General features: G+C 38.3%; 1 protein-coding gene across 1 annotated transcript in view; it reads left to right on the forward strand.

The window, feature by feature from the left end:
• The first annotated feature begins 3,299 nt into the window (after positions 1-3,299).
• The window catches only part of LOC149221175 (uncharacterized), a 273,434-nt gene continuing 261,434 nt past the window's right edge, over positions 3,300-15,299 (forward strand). The window contains exon 1 of the mRNA XM_089382914.1: positions 3,300-4,253. Within this exon, the coding sequence (XP_089239040.1) occupies positions 3,384-4,253 (870 nt within the window). The 5' untranslated portion in view covers positions 3,300-3,383. The remainder of the gene's footprint in view (positions 4,254-15,299) is intronic.

Consider the following 15,299-nt stretch of genomic DNA (forward strand, 5'->3'; position numbering starts at 1 on the left):
CTTTCCAAAGCCTTTGCCATAATAAACCAAATGAACACCCACACTAGGATGTTTTGCCCAACATTCAGCTTGGAATATGTGTCCCATGAACTTGGTTATTATTTTGCCTTTATTAACTTTATTACATGGAATTTTGACGAGGGTTGTTACAACTAAGGAGAGATTAAGTCCAACCAAAATATGGGCCATCCCCATATAGCTAGTATAGAGGGAGGATAAAACAACTTCATAAAAGAAACCCAATATGGTACCACTTTCTTTTAAAACATCTTATGACCAAAAGATAAGAGGTAACCTTGATAACTGAACTCATATTGGGATGACTACCAACTCTTCTAATTGGGTATCAAAGTTAATGGTCCTTTTTTAAATGAAAAAGGGCTCGAGTAGCCCAATTACAACACCCATGTACAATATTATGGATACCATCTCTCGAGGTTGTAATCTAGCCCATCCAACCTTTTCCTAGTAGCATACAACGTGAAGTATATCCAAGTAGACAAATGAAATTCAATTTTGTCCATTTTCCAAGGATCTCCATTGACATACTCTTGCCGGCGACTCTTCCCACTATAACAACTTCCTCCATCTTGTGTATCTCATGCAAGTGAATGTCCTTACCTACCATAAGGCTTGGTTCTTCCACTTTTCTCTTAGCACATTTACCATTTGGTTTAGAAATCTCCTTGACAGGTGGAACTATGGAGACAGAAGGCAGACCACCACCACTATGCATTTTGGAATGATAAAACCACCAATGAAACTGACTGGTTGGGAAGACATAAAGAGCAATAGATATAAAACTGTCAAGGGTATATGAAACTAAGCAGTAGAAGGGGTTGGGAAAGGGACATCCAACAACGACTTAGGAGAGATATCTACTTTTGATGCTAAGAACATTAAACAATGTGGTAGTGGGGACAACGCTCTAATTGGCGGGGAGAGGTACTCTCAAAATACCTGTTTCCTGCATGTTTTCTGACATTGGGCTCTGTCATGATCCCAAAACCCACCTCGTGATATGAGAAATCCACTGTGAGTGACGCCAACATCCCTTGATTTGAGAGGGCATATTTATTAGTTGAGGGCGATGATGTCATAATGGGGTTGGATCATGGGGCCATCTAGATTTGGAACCCCTCAAAGGGGTCCTTTGTATAATCTACCAATTCATCTTCCATGTGCTAAATGTAGTGTTTGCTACGATTAGAGAGGAGCAAGAAAGACCGCAAAATAGAGTAAGGTGCATTGACGGAATCAAAATAGAATCGGCCTACACAGGGTTTTAAGGCCCATGTCATCACAGTCCCAAACACCCTTCATTTAATATAAAATTTAAATATAAACAATTTTTATATAATAAACACCTTCAATTTTAATATCTTATTATCTCATTATTCATAAACAATATTCTCAATACTATTTATTATTTTCAATATGTAAATCACACTTCCCATATTTTCCTTTTTCATCTCAATATTTCCTATTTTTGAGAACAAATTAAACACTTTAATGTAATATTTTTTAATATCTTATTATCTCATTATTCGAGACATTATTCTCATTACAATATACTCTATTAAATTAAAATTTCTGTTTTTTAGAAAAAAAAAATAATGCTTTAATGTCTTGTTATCTCATTGTTATTTACTCTATTCAATTAAAAGAAAGTAATAAAACAACTAATAAAATAGAAATCACACTTCTCACATTTCCCTTTCTACATGTCAACCATTCACACTTCTCACATTTCCCTTTCTACATATCAACCATTCTTATTTTAAGGAAAATACTAGACACATGATATGATAGATGTCATGATAATAAATGTTTTATTTTTTATATTAACAAATTTGAAAATATTTAAATAATATTAACATTACTCTCATTGTTATTTACTCTATTCAATTAAAAGAAAGTAATAAAATAATTAATGAAATAGAAATTACACTTCTTACATTTCCTTTTTCTACATCTCAACCATTCCTATTTTAAAGAAAATACTAAATGCATGAATATAATAAATCATGATAATAATTTTTTTTTTTATTAAAAAAATATAAAAATATTTAAATAATAAATTTTCATATTTATAAATAATAATTTTAACAAATCTATTAATATAAATTAATATACCTCATTTAAATTAAAAAACCTACATCCCAATCACATAAACATCAACCTTTAGTTCAATTAACATGTTAGAACCATCTCTATACATATATAGAAATATGTATCGAATCTACATGAATTAATACAACACAGCATTTTTACATAATTAATTGTCAACACAAAAATATATATTATACATTTAACAGGTATATTATACATTTATCTTTCTTTCGTGTAAATTTATAAATAATAAATTATAATAATTTTTTATTAATGTTTAATACTCAATACTGATATTGTGAATTTTCACCTATTAAAAGTGATTCACATTTATTTTAATAGTTCAATAAATTATAATGATGATGTAATTCTTATTTTGAACACTTTACCAAGTTCCACTTAACTTTATGGACTATATCTTGTAATGGGATATAATGTTTTATTGATAGCTCAATATGACTTTTAGTTGTGGCATTTCACATTTGAATTATGTTAATTAATAGTTTTTATCACATCAATTAATTTATATTAGTTAATATTGGATTAATTATGATGAATATTATTTTTATTTATTTAATATTTTAGCTAGGATAATTTTAAATAAAAAATAAAAAATATTTTTTTACATTTATAAACAATATTTTTTTAATTTTTTATATATTAATGTTTAAAAAAATTTAAATTAAAAATATTAATATATAATTTGTATATATTAATGTTTATGGATTAAAAAAGTTTAAATTAAAAATATTAATATATAATCGGTATATATTAATGTTTCTCACTTAAACAAATTTAAATTAAAAATATTAATATATAAGTTCTCACAGAACTAAAATATAATAACATGTAATTAACTAATTAACCTGATTCTTTTAATTATTTTTCCTTTTATTTATTTTTAAAATTAAAATAATCTCAAAATTATCACAATAATAAATAATTTCAAAATTTAAATGTGTCACATCATCCTCATGTTTTAACAAAACTCAACATCCATAATTATTTCCCAAATATTTTCAGCAGTCATTGTTAAAAAAAAACCCATATAATGAAAATAATATCTACATAGAAGCTCTGTTAAAATTTTAAAACATGAATATTTAAAAATAGATTGCAATTATAGAACAGCGAAAAATACCGCCCTTTTGATGTACGTGCTCACTTTTGCTGCTGATTCATCCATTTGGTTTTGTTGAGAAGCTTTCTAAACTACCTTCATTCGTTCGATTCCCTGCCGTCTGCAAGCAAAATTGGACGAGGTAGCCAAAATGCTCCTACAAGCTTCTTCCCACAGTTCATATAATTCTGCATTTTCTTTGCAATTCATATCTTGCCCAGCAGCCCATGGATCTATAAGCAAAAACTTTGATGTCAGCTCTGGTAGTGGAAGTGGGTGCTTCCCTCTTGCCCGGAACCCATACTGTATCCTTGGTCCAGTGTCTTTGCGAAAGAGATGGCTCATGAAAACACAGAAAACCACAGAAAAATTCATGGATAAATTTAGTGAGAATCCCTTTCGTAGATTTATACCCCTGTTTGCCTCAAAACATCGTGCGTGGACACCTCAGAAGAAGAATCCAGAGCGAGTAAGCCCATTCATTGATGAATTCAACAAAGGAGAGGAAGGGTTATGGAGTGTTATAATCCCCACCTACAACCGCCTGCCCATTTTAACGAAGTGTCTCAAGGCATTAGAGGAGCAGAAGGATTACCAGGTCTCTGGTATTAGGAACTATGAGATTATTATAGTAGATGATGGGTCTACAGATGGTACAGTCCAGTTTCTATTGGATTCTGAAGGAGGTCCTTATGAAAATTGTACTTATCAGTGGAATTCTGAAGGGCACCCACATGGACCTGGTATTATGTCTAGTAAACGTTTCCCTCATGTTAAAGTCCTCCAACAAGAACATGGAGGTGCAGCCAGGGCAAGGAATATGGGCTTCTCATATTCCAGAGGCTCTGTTATAGTGTTTATTGATTCAGATTTAGTTGTGGTCAATGAGTTTCTTAAAGAGCATGGAAGGATATTGTATAATTGTTTTCAGAGACGTGGCGATGAGAAGACTTTTACTTATGGGCGTGTTATAAACACCAACAATTTCGACAATCCACAGTCAGAGCCCTTCAAATTCACAGTAATGTGCCTGTCCCTTGATGGTAGTCTGGTTTTTCAATTTTACTTCGTTATCATTAATGTTTGAGCTTAAGATTAATACGCATTATGTTTCTCCTATATATGCACATATACACTGTCATCGCTGCCTGCTGTGATACTTCATGGAATATGACTACCATCTGCATTGATTAGAGGATCTGACGTGCATGTGCATGATATTTCAATTCTCGTGAACAATGCAGGTCCAACCATGGTTTTATACTCAAATCCAGTGTATCATACTTGGGTTTTATTTGATTTTGCTTTTGAGTCAGCGCGACTCAGCGCTTGAACATACCTCCATGCTTATTAGACACTCACATAATTCCTCTCATCCAACCAGTATTTGAAATCAGGTTAATTTATTGTTCTTGAATATGCTGCTTAAATATTTGCATTCTCTGCATTTAGAATGGCTGAGTTGCCTTTCCTTAAAAAGTGGCTTGGTGTTTATGTTTTTGGGTTTCATTTGCAAAAAATTACTTGGAGCTACCTTGTCTCTGATATTCTCAGTGCTTCTTAAGTAACTATTAGAGTTGCTGATGCAATCACCATTGTTTAGGCTTTTCGGATCCAAGAGATTGATAGAAATGCTTCTTGTATTTGCTCAACCATAAGTTGTAAAATATTGTTACACATTCTTACCCATGGGCTCTTGTCTGGACTGCTCCGAAGAATTCGGTTTGTTGAGTTCTTTTTTTTTGACCAACTGTTCATTTCGTCCCCAGATATGTTAGGCACAGAGTTTGGATTGAGTACAATCTATTGTTTTCTTACTACTTCCTCGTTATAAGAAAAGTAGAACTGAAGTTGTTCTAAACAGATTTTCCTTATGTGGAGAAATGCAGTGAAACTTTGAGGATATCTCAATACTCGATGGCTAGCAACTGCTATTTTTTTTTTTCCCTTGGAAAAAAATCATATCATTTTATTGGGAAATAAAAGAGATAGATTGCACATTTACTTGAACAGCATTATTACTTGTCTGAATAAGCAGAAACTAGCTCTCTTTGTTCACAATGTCCAGAGGCACACAGCCCTCTACCAACGATATCCAGAGCCCTAGTAATCCTCATCATAAAAAATAACCCCAAACCTTGGAATGCACATGATTTCTCCTGTTCTCACAAACCCATTGCATCATTATATATGACAGAAGAAAATGAAAACTTTCTTCCCGATACCTATCCAATACCTCACCATCATTATCTTCCATTGATGTCCAAAAAACTGTTACAATCTCTATACCAAAATTTATCAATGCCGCGGATACCATCAGATTAGAAAAAGGAAATATAGATCAGCAGATGTGGCTCATACCCAGCATTTAGAGAAAAAGGCAATTTTAACCTCCAACTGACAGCTGGATTTTAGACTGGAAGATTCCTCCTTGATACTCAGAGAAGACACCTGTGTTTACTCCATCAACAGACCTGCTTTTGAGAGATCATCTACCCGCGCCTTAAGCTCTCTGAATATATGGAGATAAGAGATGTTGGAGGTCTATAGACTATAATTCTATGCATTTCATCTTTAGCCAAAATCAGACGCAGCATCAAATTCTCAACCCTGTAGCTTTCTGTCATCCAGTTTATTATCACCACAGAATCCCCAAGAACCTGTAGCTTGGAAATCCCCGTATTCACTGCTAGCTTCAAGAGGAACTTTAATGCCAGAAATTCTACATGATTTGGAGTTCCCCTGCCAAGAACTGCTTCGAATACAAAGAAATGATAGTGAGATAAGTTAAAGAACCTCCGGCACCATACACAACCGTTTTCTTGCCTAGCTCCATCAAGATTCAAGATAGCCCCAAGATTTTGACTTGTCTATTTGAGGCTGTTTTATATTTTAATATCCGAATCTTTGAAGTCTTTTGGACAAGATCTACAGCTTCCAAACGCTGGGTGAATCTGAGATGCACGTTAGAATGTTGGAGTGTATCTATCTTGAAAGATATCTGTGTTACGGGTGAGCCAGATATCCTACACTACAGCAGAAAGAAGAGCTCTGAATGTTTTCAGTATCTGTTGAATCCCTTCCATGGTTCTTACATCTCTTTCCTCTCACCTCCATATCGATGTTGCTGCTTTGTGCCTTAAATGGTGCCTTTCTCGGGTCACCACCTCATGCCTTTGTTGATGTCACCTCACCATCATTGATTCCTTTGATGGGTCATTCCAATGTCATTTCCTTATGCCTTCATTGATGCCACCCTTGCCCTTCTTAAGTCAGGCGAGCAATTCTTCCTTCACTTCGCTTTGCTCCTGCCCCTTTAGGAAAGTGGCTCTGCTTCTCTTCGCTCCTTCCCCTTCAGGAAATTGGCTCTGCTTCTCTTCACTCCTTCCCCTTCGGAAAAGTGGCTTTGCTTCGCATCCCTCCATGTAAATTCTATTTGTTTTTTCAATATGATCTTTGGCAATTCTACTTGTTAATTAAATATTAGAAAATATCCGCCACAATAAAGAAACTTTCCTAAATAGACTATGCTATGGAGGTTTTCTTAATTAAGTGGGCACTACAAAAGATATAGTGGTGGGATATAGATAATATGAGTAGCTTGTGCTTTGACACCCTAACTCATTCTTTTAAGTAACGACATGGTATTGGATATTGTAAAATAGAGAGAGAATAAAGAGCTAAGGAGTCATCACTCTGGATATTTTACAAATGCACAACCAAGCCCAAGTCAGTTTTTCAATGCCTCCTCCATTGATGGGCCATGCCAACCAGCCTACTGTAGTATTCCTAAGTGGAAAATATAGTAAATACCAAAAACATGAACTAGGAACAACAACTAATTTTAAACCACACACACACAAAATCAGGTACCAATGGAAATAATTAGAATATCCGAGCCATTTTATTAATTATTGGAAATTTGAGTACATAGAAATGGGTAGGAATGATGCAACTTGGGCTTGCTAAGAAAGCTATGCAAAACCCAGGTTGTATCTCGCTGACCCAAGTGTTGGAATGGCTCCAATTTGGAAATGCGTACTGCTTAGAAATTTTGCTGCTAGCTTATTGATGGAACAAGGATTTCTTCCTAGAATACTGCTCAGAAAATTATGCAAAATTAAACGCGGGCTCCTCTCACCAAACCCACAAAAACCCATAAAAGGTTTGGGTTAGTTCCGGGTGACCTAATAGCCCTCTAAGGGTGAGAGTGGTTTGCTGTTTGGCTGTACGAACTACTGGGAAGAAATTTGCTGCTAAAGCCCCAGATCCACCCCTGAAGGAATCCTCCAAGCTCCACTGAAAATTGTCCTTCGGAAACCTAACCTTTCCAGCCCTTCTCTCCTTGAAATCTCCTCTTCTCCAACCCTTGCGCAGACCTTGCCCAGAAACCTCTGTGCACTGCCAAATTAGATAAATTTGGCCCACAGAATGGCTACTCTCTAGCCTTGCAAAATCACTACCAAAACTCCGTCACCAAATAGGAAAATCCACCTGCAATTTGCTGGTACTCCAAACCCACTGTAGTTGGTCCACAAGTGTGCCACTTGAATTGCGTCTACACCCAAGAAGTTCGCAGAACTAGAAATATCTGTTGCAATGAAACTCTGTAGAAGCTCGAAATTGGAATCCCCAAGTTCCCAACTAGGGAGACACTCGACGTTCTTCGAAGAAGGGGTGGAATTTCCCTTGAAACTCTTGTGCTCAACAATACTCCAACTCCTGCGCTAAACAACTCCAAGAGAGGTCGAATTGTCTAAGTGAGATAGTCAAAAGATGCCCCAAACTGCCGCCCTCTTGCCTCAAATACTCTAGGCCCATGCGTGCCCCTTGGTGGCCCCCACAATCCACTAATTTGCCTCCTTTTCCTTGAGGGTTGAATTCTTTCTCTTGGGTGGCCCCCACCTGCCACTAAGAAATTGATTTTTCTTTTTTCTCCTAAGTCTAAAAATGCCAAAGTGTACCCTCAATCCAAAATTGCAAAAATGGGCCATACTTAGTGAAATTTATGAAATTGGGGATATTACAATCCTCCTCGCCAAAATTTGCTTGTCCTCAAGCAATTGTAATGCTGAGTGCTGAAATACCTACTCACCCTCCCTAGTAGCATCCTCCTCAAGTAAGTCCTTCCACTTGACCAGGAACTCCCTGATGACCCCGTTTTTGAGTCTCCTCTCTCTCACCTCTAGAATGGCTTCAGGAACTAGTCGTAGATGTCCTTCCTCATCCAAAAGTGGCAACTCTGTAGAGGTTGATACTTGTCCCAACACCTTCCTCAGGCACAATACATGGAAAATGTTATGCACCTTGCTTCCTGGAGGAAGCTCCAACTAGTACGCCACCTCTCCCACATGCCTAGTTACCTTGTAAGGTCCATAGAAGCGAGGCTTAAGCTTCTTGGCCCCCTTCTGTTTGAGAGTCAATTATCTGTATGGCTGTAGGTGCAAATAAACCAAGTCTCCAACCTCAAATCACCTCTCAACTTGGTGGCAGTCTACATAGATCTTCTGTTGGTTCTGTGCAACCTGTAGGGTGTCCTTGAGAGCCTTGAGTATCTCTTGGATCTCTTGTATCCAATCCTTTTCATCTTGGGCCCTACTATCTCCAAACACCATGTCAACAAAAGATGAAGCATCATAACCATAAAGAGCTCTAAAAGGAGACATATAGATGGACATGTGATAAGAGGTGTTGTAGCAATACTCCCCAAGGTGTAGCCACTTCACCCATGTTTGTTGCTGCCTTGTCACATAATTCCTCAAGTAGCCTTCCAGCCACTTGTTCACGACCTTTGTCTATCCTTCGGTCTGGGGGTGGTAGCTAGTGCTAGGCGTGAGCTCTGTGCCCACCAGTTTGAAGAGCTCTTGTCGAAATTCTCCCATGAATTTGCTGTCCCAGTAACAATGGTCTTGGAGAGACCATGGAGTCCGAATACCTCCCTGAAGAATAACTCGACTACCTGTGAAGCTGATTACCGGGTTGGAATAACAAAGAAATGGGCAAACTTCGTCAACTGATCCACCACCACATATATACAATCTCGCCCCTACACAACTGGAAGTCCTGGGATGAAATCCATGGAGATGCTCTCCCACTTTTGCTTCGGACTCCCACTTTTGCTTCGGAATAGGTAGAGGTTGAAGTAATCTTGCTGTGTGTGTGCGCTCTACCTTATTCCTCTGGCATGTGCTGCACTGCTGCACATATCGTAACATGTCCTCCTTGAGGCCCCTCCACGTAAAACACACTCTGATAGCCCTGTAAGTCTTCAAGAATCATGGATGCCTTGCCAAAGGTGAGCCATGTGCTGCCTTTAGGATCTTCTCTCGAAGTTGAGAACCGAGAACTGGATAAATCTAATTCTTGCAGTAAATGATGTCATCCATGACTCTGTACCTGTCATCTCTAGGAGCCCCATCCAAAATCTCACATGGTTTTTGATTCTTAGAGTACTCTACCAAGAGCTGTGCCTTATAATCTTGCGCAATATCCATGAGAGAGAGAGTGCCGGGGGTTTCCTGGAAAGTGCATCGTAGACCTAGATCTTACTGACCTACTTTTGTTGTTTGTTTTAAGTTCTTTATGCTCCAAGAAGAACCGTAGATTGTTGTGATCAATTTTCACCCTGAACCGGTTCCCCACTAGATACTGCCTGAGCTTGGCCAATGCATGCATGATGGCCAACATCTCCTTGTCATAAATGGAGTACAACCTCTCATAATCCTGAAGTTTTTGGATCTCATAAGCTATGGGGTGTCCTCCTTGCATCAATACTGCCGCAATGCCCTTGCCTGATGTGTCACACTCCAATATGAAGGCTTGGAAAAAATCTAGTAGTGCCAAGACTGGGAAAGAACTCATCACTACCTTGAGGTGCTCAAAAACCTCCTGTGCTGCATCCGTCCAGTCAAACGCCCCCTTCTTTGTGAGATTTGTGAGGGGTGTTGCCAACTGTGAAAACACTGTCACAAACCATCTGTAATAAGTGCATATACCTAGGAATCCTCATAGCTTCGTCACGTTCCTTGGCGTAGGCCAATCCATAATGGCTCGAATCTTCTCCTAATGTACTCGCACTCCATCCTCTCCGATCACATGGCCCAAATATAGTATCTTAGTTAGACCGAACTCACACTTGGCCATCTTGTCATACAACTGCTGCTCCTCCAAAATGCACATCACTTCCTCCAAGTGCTGCAAGTGCTCCTCCTAGGTTTGGCTATAGATCAATATGTCAAGAAGAACACCAACACGTATTTGCGTAGTTGCTTGCGGAACACATGGTTCATGTAAGACTGGAAGGTAGCTGGAGCGTTGGTTAGCCCAAAGAGCATAACTAGGAACTTGAAATGCCCATAGTGGCATTTTAATGCTGTCTTCGAGATATCCAACTCTCTCACTTGAATTTGATGGTACCCTGAACGCAAGTCTATTTTAAAGAAGTAATTGGCTCCTCTAAGCTCATCCATCAGCTCATCAATGCGTAGAATGGGGTACATGTTCTTTAGCGTCTTCTTATTCAGGGCCCTGTAGTCAATACACATGCACAGAGCCCCATCCTTCTTCTTCACCAACAACACGGATGAAGCAAAAGGACTGGAACTCAATCTGATATGGCACTATCACCCACCACTTTGTGGGTGATATCCATAGGAGAAAAAATTTCTCCTAGATGGCCCTCAACTGACAGCCACTAGATAGATCGTTGTGCCATTTTCTCCACCACCTGAGCCAGCCATGTGGTCCCTCGCCCATCTGTTATGATCGTATGTTTGAAGGTGGGCCCTCCAACCCCAAAGGTATGGCTTTTCATTGTGTAGTTGGGTATTTTTGTTTACTTATCATGGACACTTTTGGGCATGGATTAGTGGGGGGATTCAACGGAAAGAGTGGGCTAGGTCTATACTCTTGTCTCCTCTGCCCAATTTGATGGTTAACCTTGTATCCTAGTCCTGTGGGATCTCCTTTATTGGCTACTAAGTTTTAGGGATGGCACTACATGGGAAACCCTGATTTTGGTTGCGTGGTCCTGCTTCCTAATACCATATACATTACTCCCCTTCTGCTCATTACAACCCCATTCATCATTTTTCCCATTTGGGTCCACATTTGTCAATTGGGTCCACAAGTGGTTAGCTTCCCCCTCCCCTTGCCCACACCTTGGTTTGAGCCTGGAACGATGCTCCAGAGGTTGATGCAGCTACAAAGAAGAGGAAAAGGACAATTTGACCACTCTCAATACGAAATGTACCACAAAATGCAAAATATGGCCGGGACATACAAGTTTAGCGCGTGGGCAAAAGCCGAACACGGGCTCTACCCCTTATCTCTGGCCATCACCTTGGTTCCCATGGGCCCTAGATGAGCCCCCTCCATCAATAAGGAACCCATGATTGTCCCAACCACTGGTGGGCAATGGACCACCCCACCTTAAAGGGGTATCTGTTGCTATATCCTACACATCATGCTCTCATACTCGAGAGCCCCAAGCAGTTTTAAAAGAAAACTCAATAAAAGGCAAAAGACATATGAAGAAGTGTGGAAAAACAAAGGCCGGGGTAACTCATCTACCGCGATTTCTCCCTCCTACATCTTGTTGAAGCCTCAAAGTTTTGCTGCTCCAACATGGGGGATAACCACCCGGTCCGGACCTTAGAAAACAACTCCTTTTCCGTTTGGTATGGTGGCTCTAACTGGGGATGATGGGACTAGTTTCCCAATGTGGGTTTGGAAATGATGATGGGTGGTTTTCAAGTGATTGCAATAAGAATAATGATAACTAAATGATCTATTCTAGTATGCAAATCTCTAATTAACTTAATCTAATATAAACCCGGGGTATTCTCTGTGATATGCGATTTGAAAAAGATATCTGTTTGGTACGTGGTAATAAAGATCATTCATGTGTTAAACAAAGATGATAACATGTAAAGATAATTTCTTTGACTAAATAGTTAGTCAAAGAAATGTGGAAATTATATCGCATATATTTAATGATCATATACGAAAATAAACGCTTTCAGCTAAGTATTATACAATAGTGCAATTAACACATAACAAAAAGAACATACTCCATATATAATTCATGAAACGAAATGTTATCACTAATTTAGTAAAACATAATTGATCATACAAGATAAAAGTACCATATGTGTGAGGTTCTGCTCATTTGACTAGTGACATAGATCAACTCCTTTCTTCAATCAAATTATTCTCCAAGCATACAAAAGTGCATCAACAATAGACAGTAGTTTGATATTCAAAAGTAATGACCATGTTCCATAATTTCATCAAGGCATCTACAAACTTACAAAAGTGCATTCTTTGCAAATGTTTTTTGATAAAATCGTGGACCCTTCTCTAAATGCATGAGAAGGGTATAAATACTATCTAACTAAAGTTTAAAAATAGATTATACAAAATATCTGAGGAGGTTTCAAACAACCTTCCTCTTAACTAGTAACTAACTCTAAAAATAAAATTGATTTGATGACTTGAGGTTATGAAAATGTCTTGCTGTCTGCCAACTTTTCCTTGAGGTCACATATGTCGAACATTGGTTTTACTTGAGGAGGTGCTCCGAATTGCGTTCTGACCTGTCCTACAAAGATGGCATCTGTAAGAGGTGGCAACATTCTTTGCGTTGAATTGAGTGAACAATTTAGTGTCATAATTTGGCTGTGAGGTTTGACAAGAAATTGCCAATATGCCTCCCAGTCGGTCTTTGATAATTTCGTGATTGCCTCTCTTTGGATTTTCATCTTTGCTTTCCAGTTTTTATCCAAGTCTTTCATATCTGGCAGTGACTTTGGATCACCTTCTTTTATCAAGTTGGTGGTGTGCAAAGTATGATTGACTGCCTTTATTATATTCTTTGCCACTCCTGCTGCTCTTGCTACTGCCAATTTTGCCTGCTTAATCCGTGCATCCCAATCTGTGAATAATATGTCTTTGTGTGTTTCTTCAATCTCTGGCATATTAGCGCTTCTTCCTTCTTCAGATTCTTGCCATTCAATATAGTCAGAGATCTTAGTATTTAAGTCATTAAACTCAGTTCTCTGATCAATTGCCTTATCTGTTAATTGATCACTGGTATTCAAATAAGGGGTGATATTGGACATTTTCTGGCAGAATAGATCTTGTTGTTTTGATAGAATGGAGTTTAGCTCCAATGCCTCTTTGATGAACTCATCAATAGTGGGGACATCTTTATATTTCACCATAGTCTCTTGCAACTCTTGGATTTGCATATTCTTTGCTGAGATATCTGCTTCGTGGCTTATCCTAAGTACTTCCATACTTTGCTGCAATTGGACTATTTGTTATGTGGCTTGCTTGTTCACATTTGTTTTCTCGATTTCCAGCTGTTGTTCAAGTTGTGCTATCCTTTCTTCTCTTTCTCTTAACAAAACAGATACTTTAGTGGCCTTATCAATGGTGGCAGTAGCATATGCCCCTGCAAATTGTGACAGCTTGGTTAAATTTTCAGTTGGATTTGAAGGAATATCCTTCCAGACTATATCCATTGGTTCATTCCCTGGTGGGATTTCAGGTGTTTCCACTCTCCTTCTCTTCCTCTGTCTTCTTACTATAGCCTTATGCAGTGGGCTGTAGAATACATCTAAAGGAGGTATTTTTGTAACCTTTAGGATAATCTCAGATGTCAGAAATGTAGGTATGATTTCTGCATTTTGTGAATTTGTCCCTTGTTCGTTCATTGGCTCAGACTCTGAAACTTTCTGAGTTTGCTATGGAGTATGATATCCTGTAGTTTCTTGGACATCTGTTGCTTTGGCAGTATCTTGGAGTTTTTTATTAAACTGGTCCCATTCCTGCTCCATATTGCTGCTTTCGCCTTTGGGACCGGTATCCTGAGTTAGGTCAGTTTTGACCTGTTTCTCAGCTGACCTTTTGCTAGATTCTGTTGTAGCCTTTGTTTCCTGTGTCTTCCCTGTGTTCTGGGCTGCATTCTTCTGAGATTCTGTTCGAGAATTTGGTTCCTCGCTGTTAATGGTCACACTGGGCGTAGGTTTGTCATCAGTTCTTAACAAATCCAATGGGATTGTTTCAAGCCTCTGATTTCTAAATTCTTGAAACCTTTCGAAGTCGTCAGGATTCAAATTCACCTTTGCCCAATTGAATGCTTGTTCAAATGACTCAGTTGATTGTAATAAATCTTCAAATTCATGAACTTCATGGATAAAGGGTTTGACCTTTACTGACATAGTAAAATTTTGTGCTACTTTCTCTGGGTCAAATTGCCTCTTTGGCAGAGTAGCCAGCCTGAGCCTCTCTAAGTTCTGTAATTCTTTGTTTGCATGGTTGAAGTTCGCCAATGAAAAAACACCACACTGGATGGGAAAGGGTGGCCATAATGATTTTTTGCTATCTTTCAAAGTCTTGGTTAAGCCTTTTCCAATAGTTTGGTGAGCTATTTCTTTGGCTAACAGCTTGTCGGGGACATACAAAGGAAGTACATGTGGTTCTGCTGTACTGCCGTAAACTCTGATATATGTGAACCATTGCTCAGCAAAGTGCTTGCCTACTACAAGAAGGTCTGTAGCGGCTTCCTTAGAAAATCTCAGGGCCTTTTTATCAAAAATCATTTGATGTAATGGTAGCATAACACCATTGCATATCTTGTAAAAATGGGGTATAAAATGGGATTCCCACATTTGTTTGTGACTGAGATGGATGGGGTATGGGTCTTGCAAGGTCCATTTCCAACCCATAATTGGAAACTTAGTACAGAAGCAGATAGAGTCCATGATATAAGCACTCATATAAAATGGAGGAAAGATTTCTGTGGAGGTGGATCTCTTTTGACGATATTCAGAAATAGCCGTAGCTAAGTTGTCGGATAGGATAGTAGCCCAATTCATTATATGAGAATTGATACATGCATCGATTAAAGGGACCCATTCTATAGAGAACTTGGTATTATTAGGCATTCCATACAATCTACATAACATGGAGGCTGCATAGTTATGGGGATTTGCTAAAGAAGCTATGGGGTACATACCCGTCTTGTCATATTTGAATTTGTTTTCTAGGACTCTCCACCCCT

The sequence above is a fragment of the Pinus tabuliformis genome, chromosome Q (genome assembly GCF_031772625.1).
Source record: "Pinus tabuliformis cultivar Carrire ecotype Pingquan chromosome Q, CPIR1, whole genome shotgun sequence".
Taxonomy (NCBI): Eukaryota; Viridiplantae; Streptophyta; class Pinopsida; order Pinales; family Pinaceae; genus Pinus; species Pinus tabuliformis.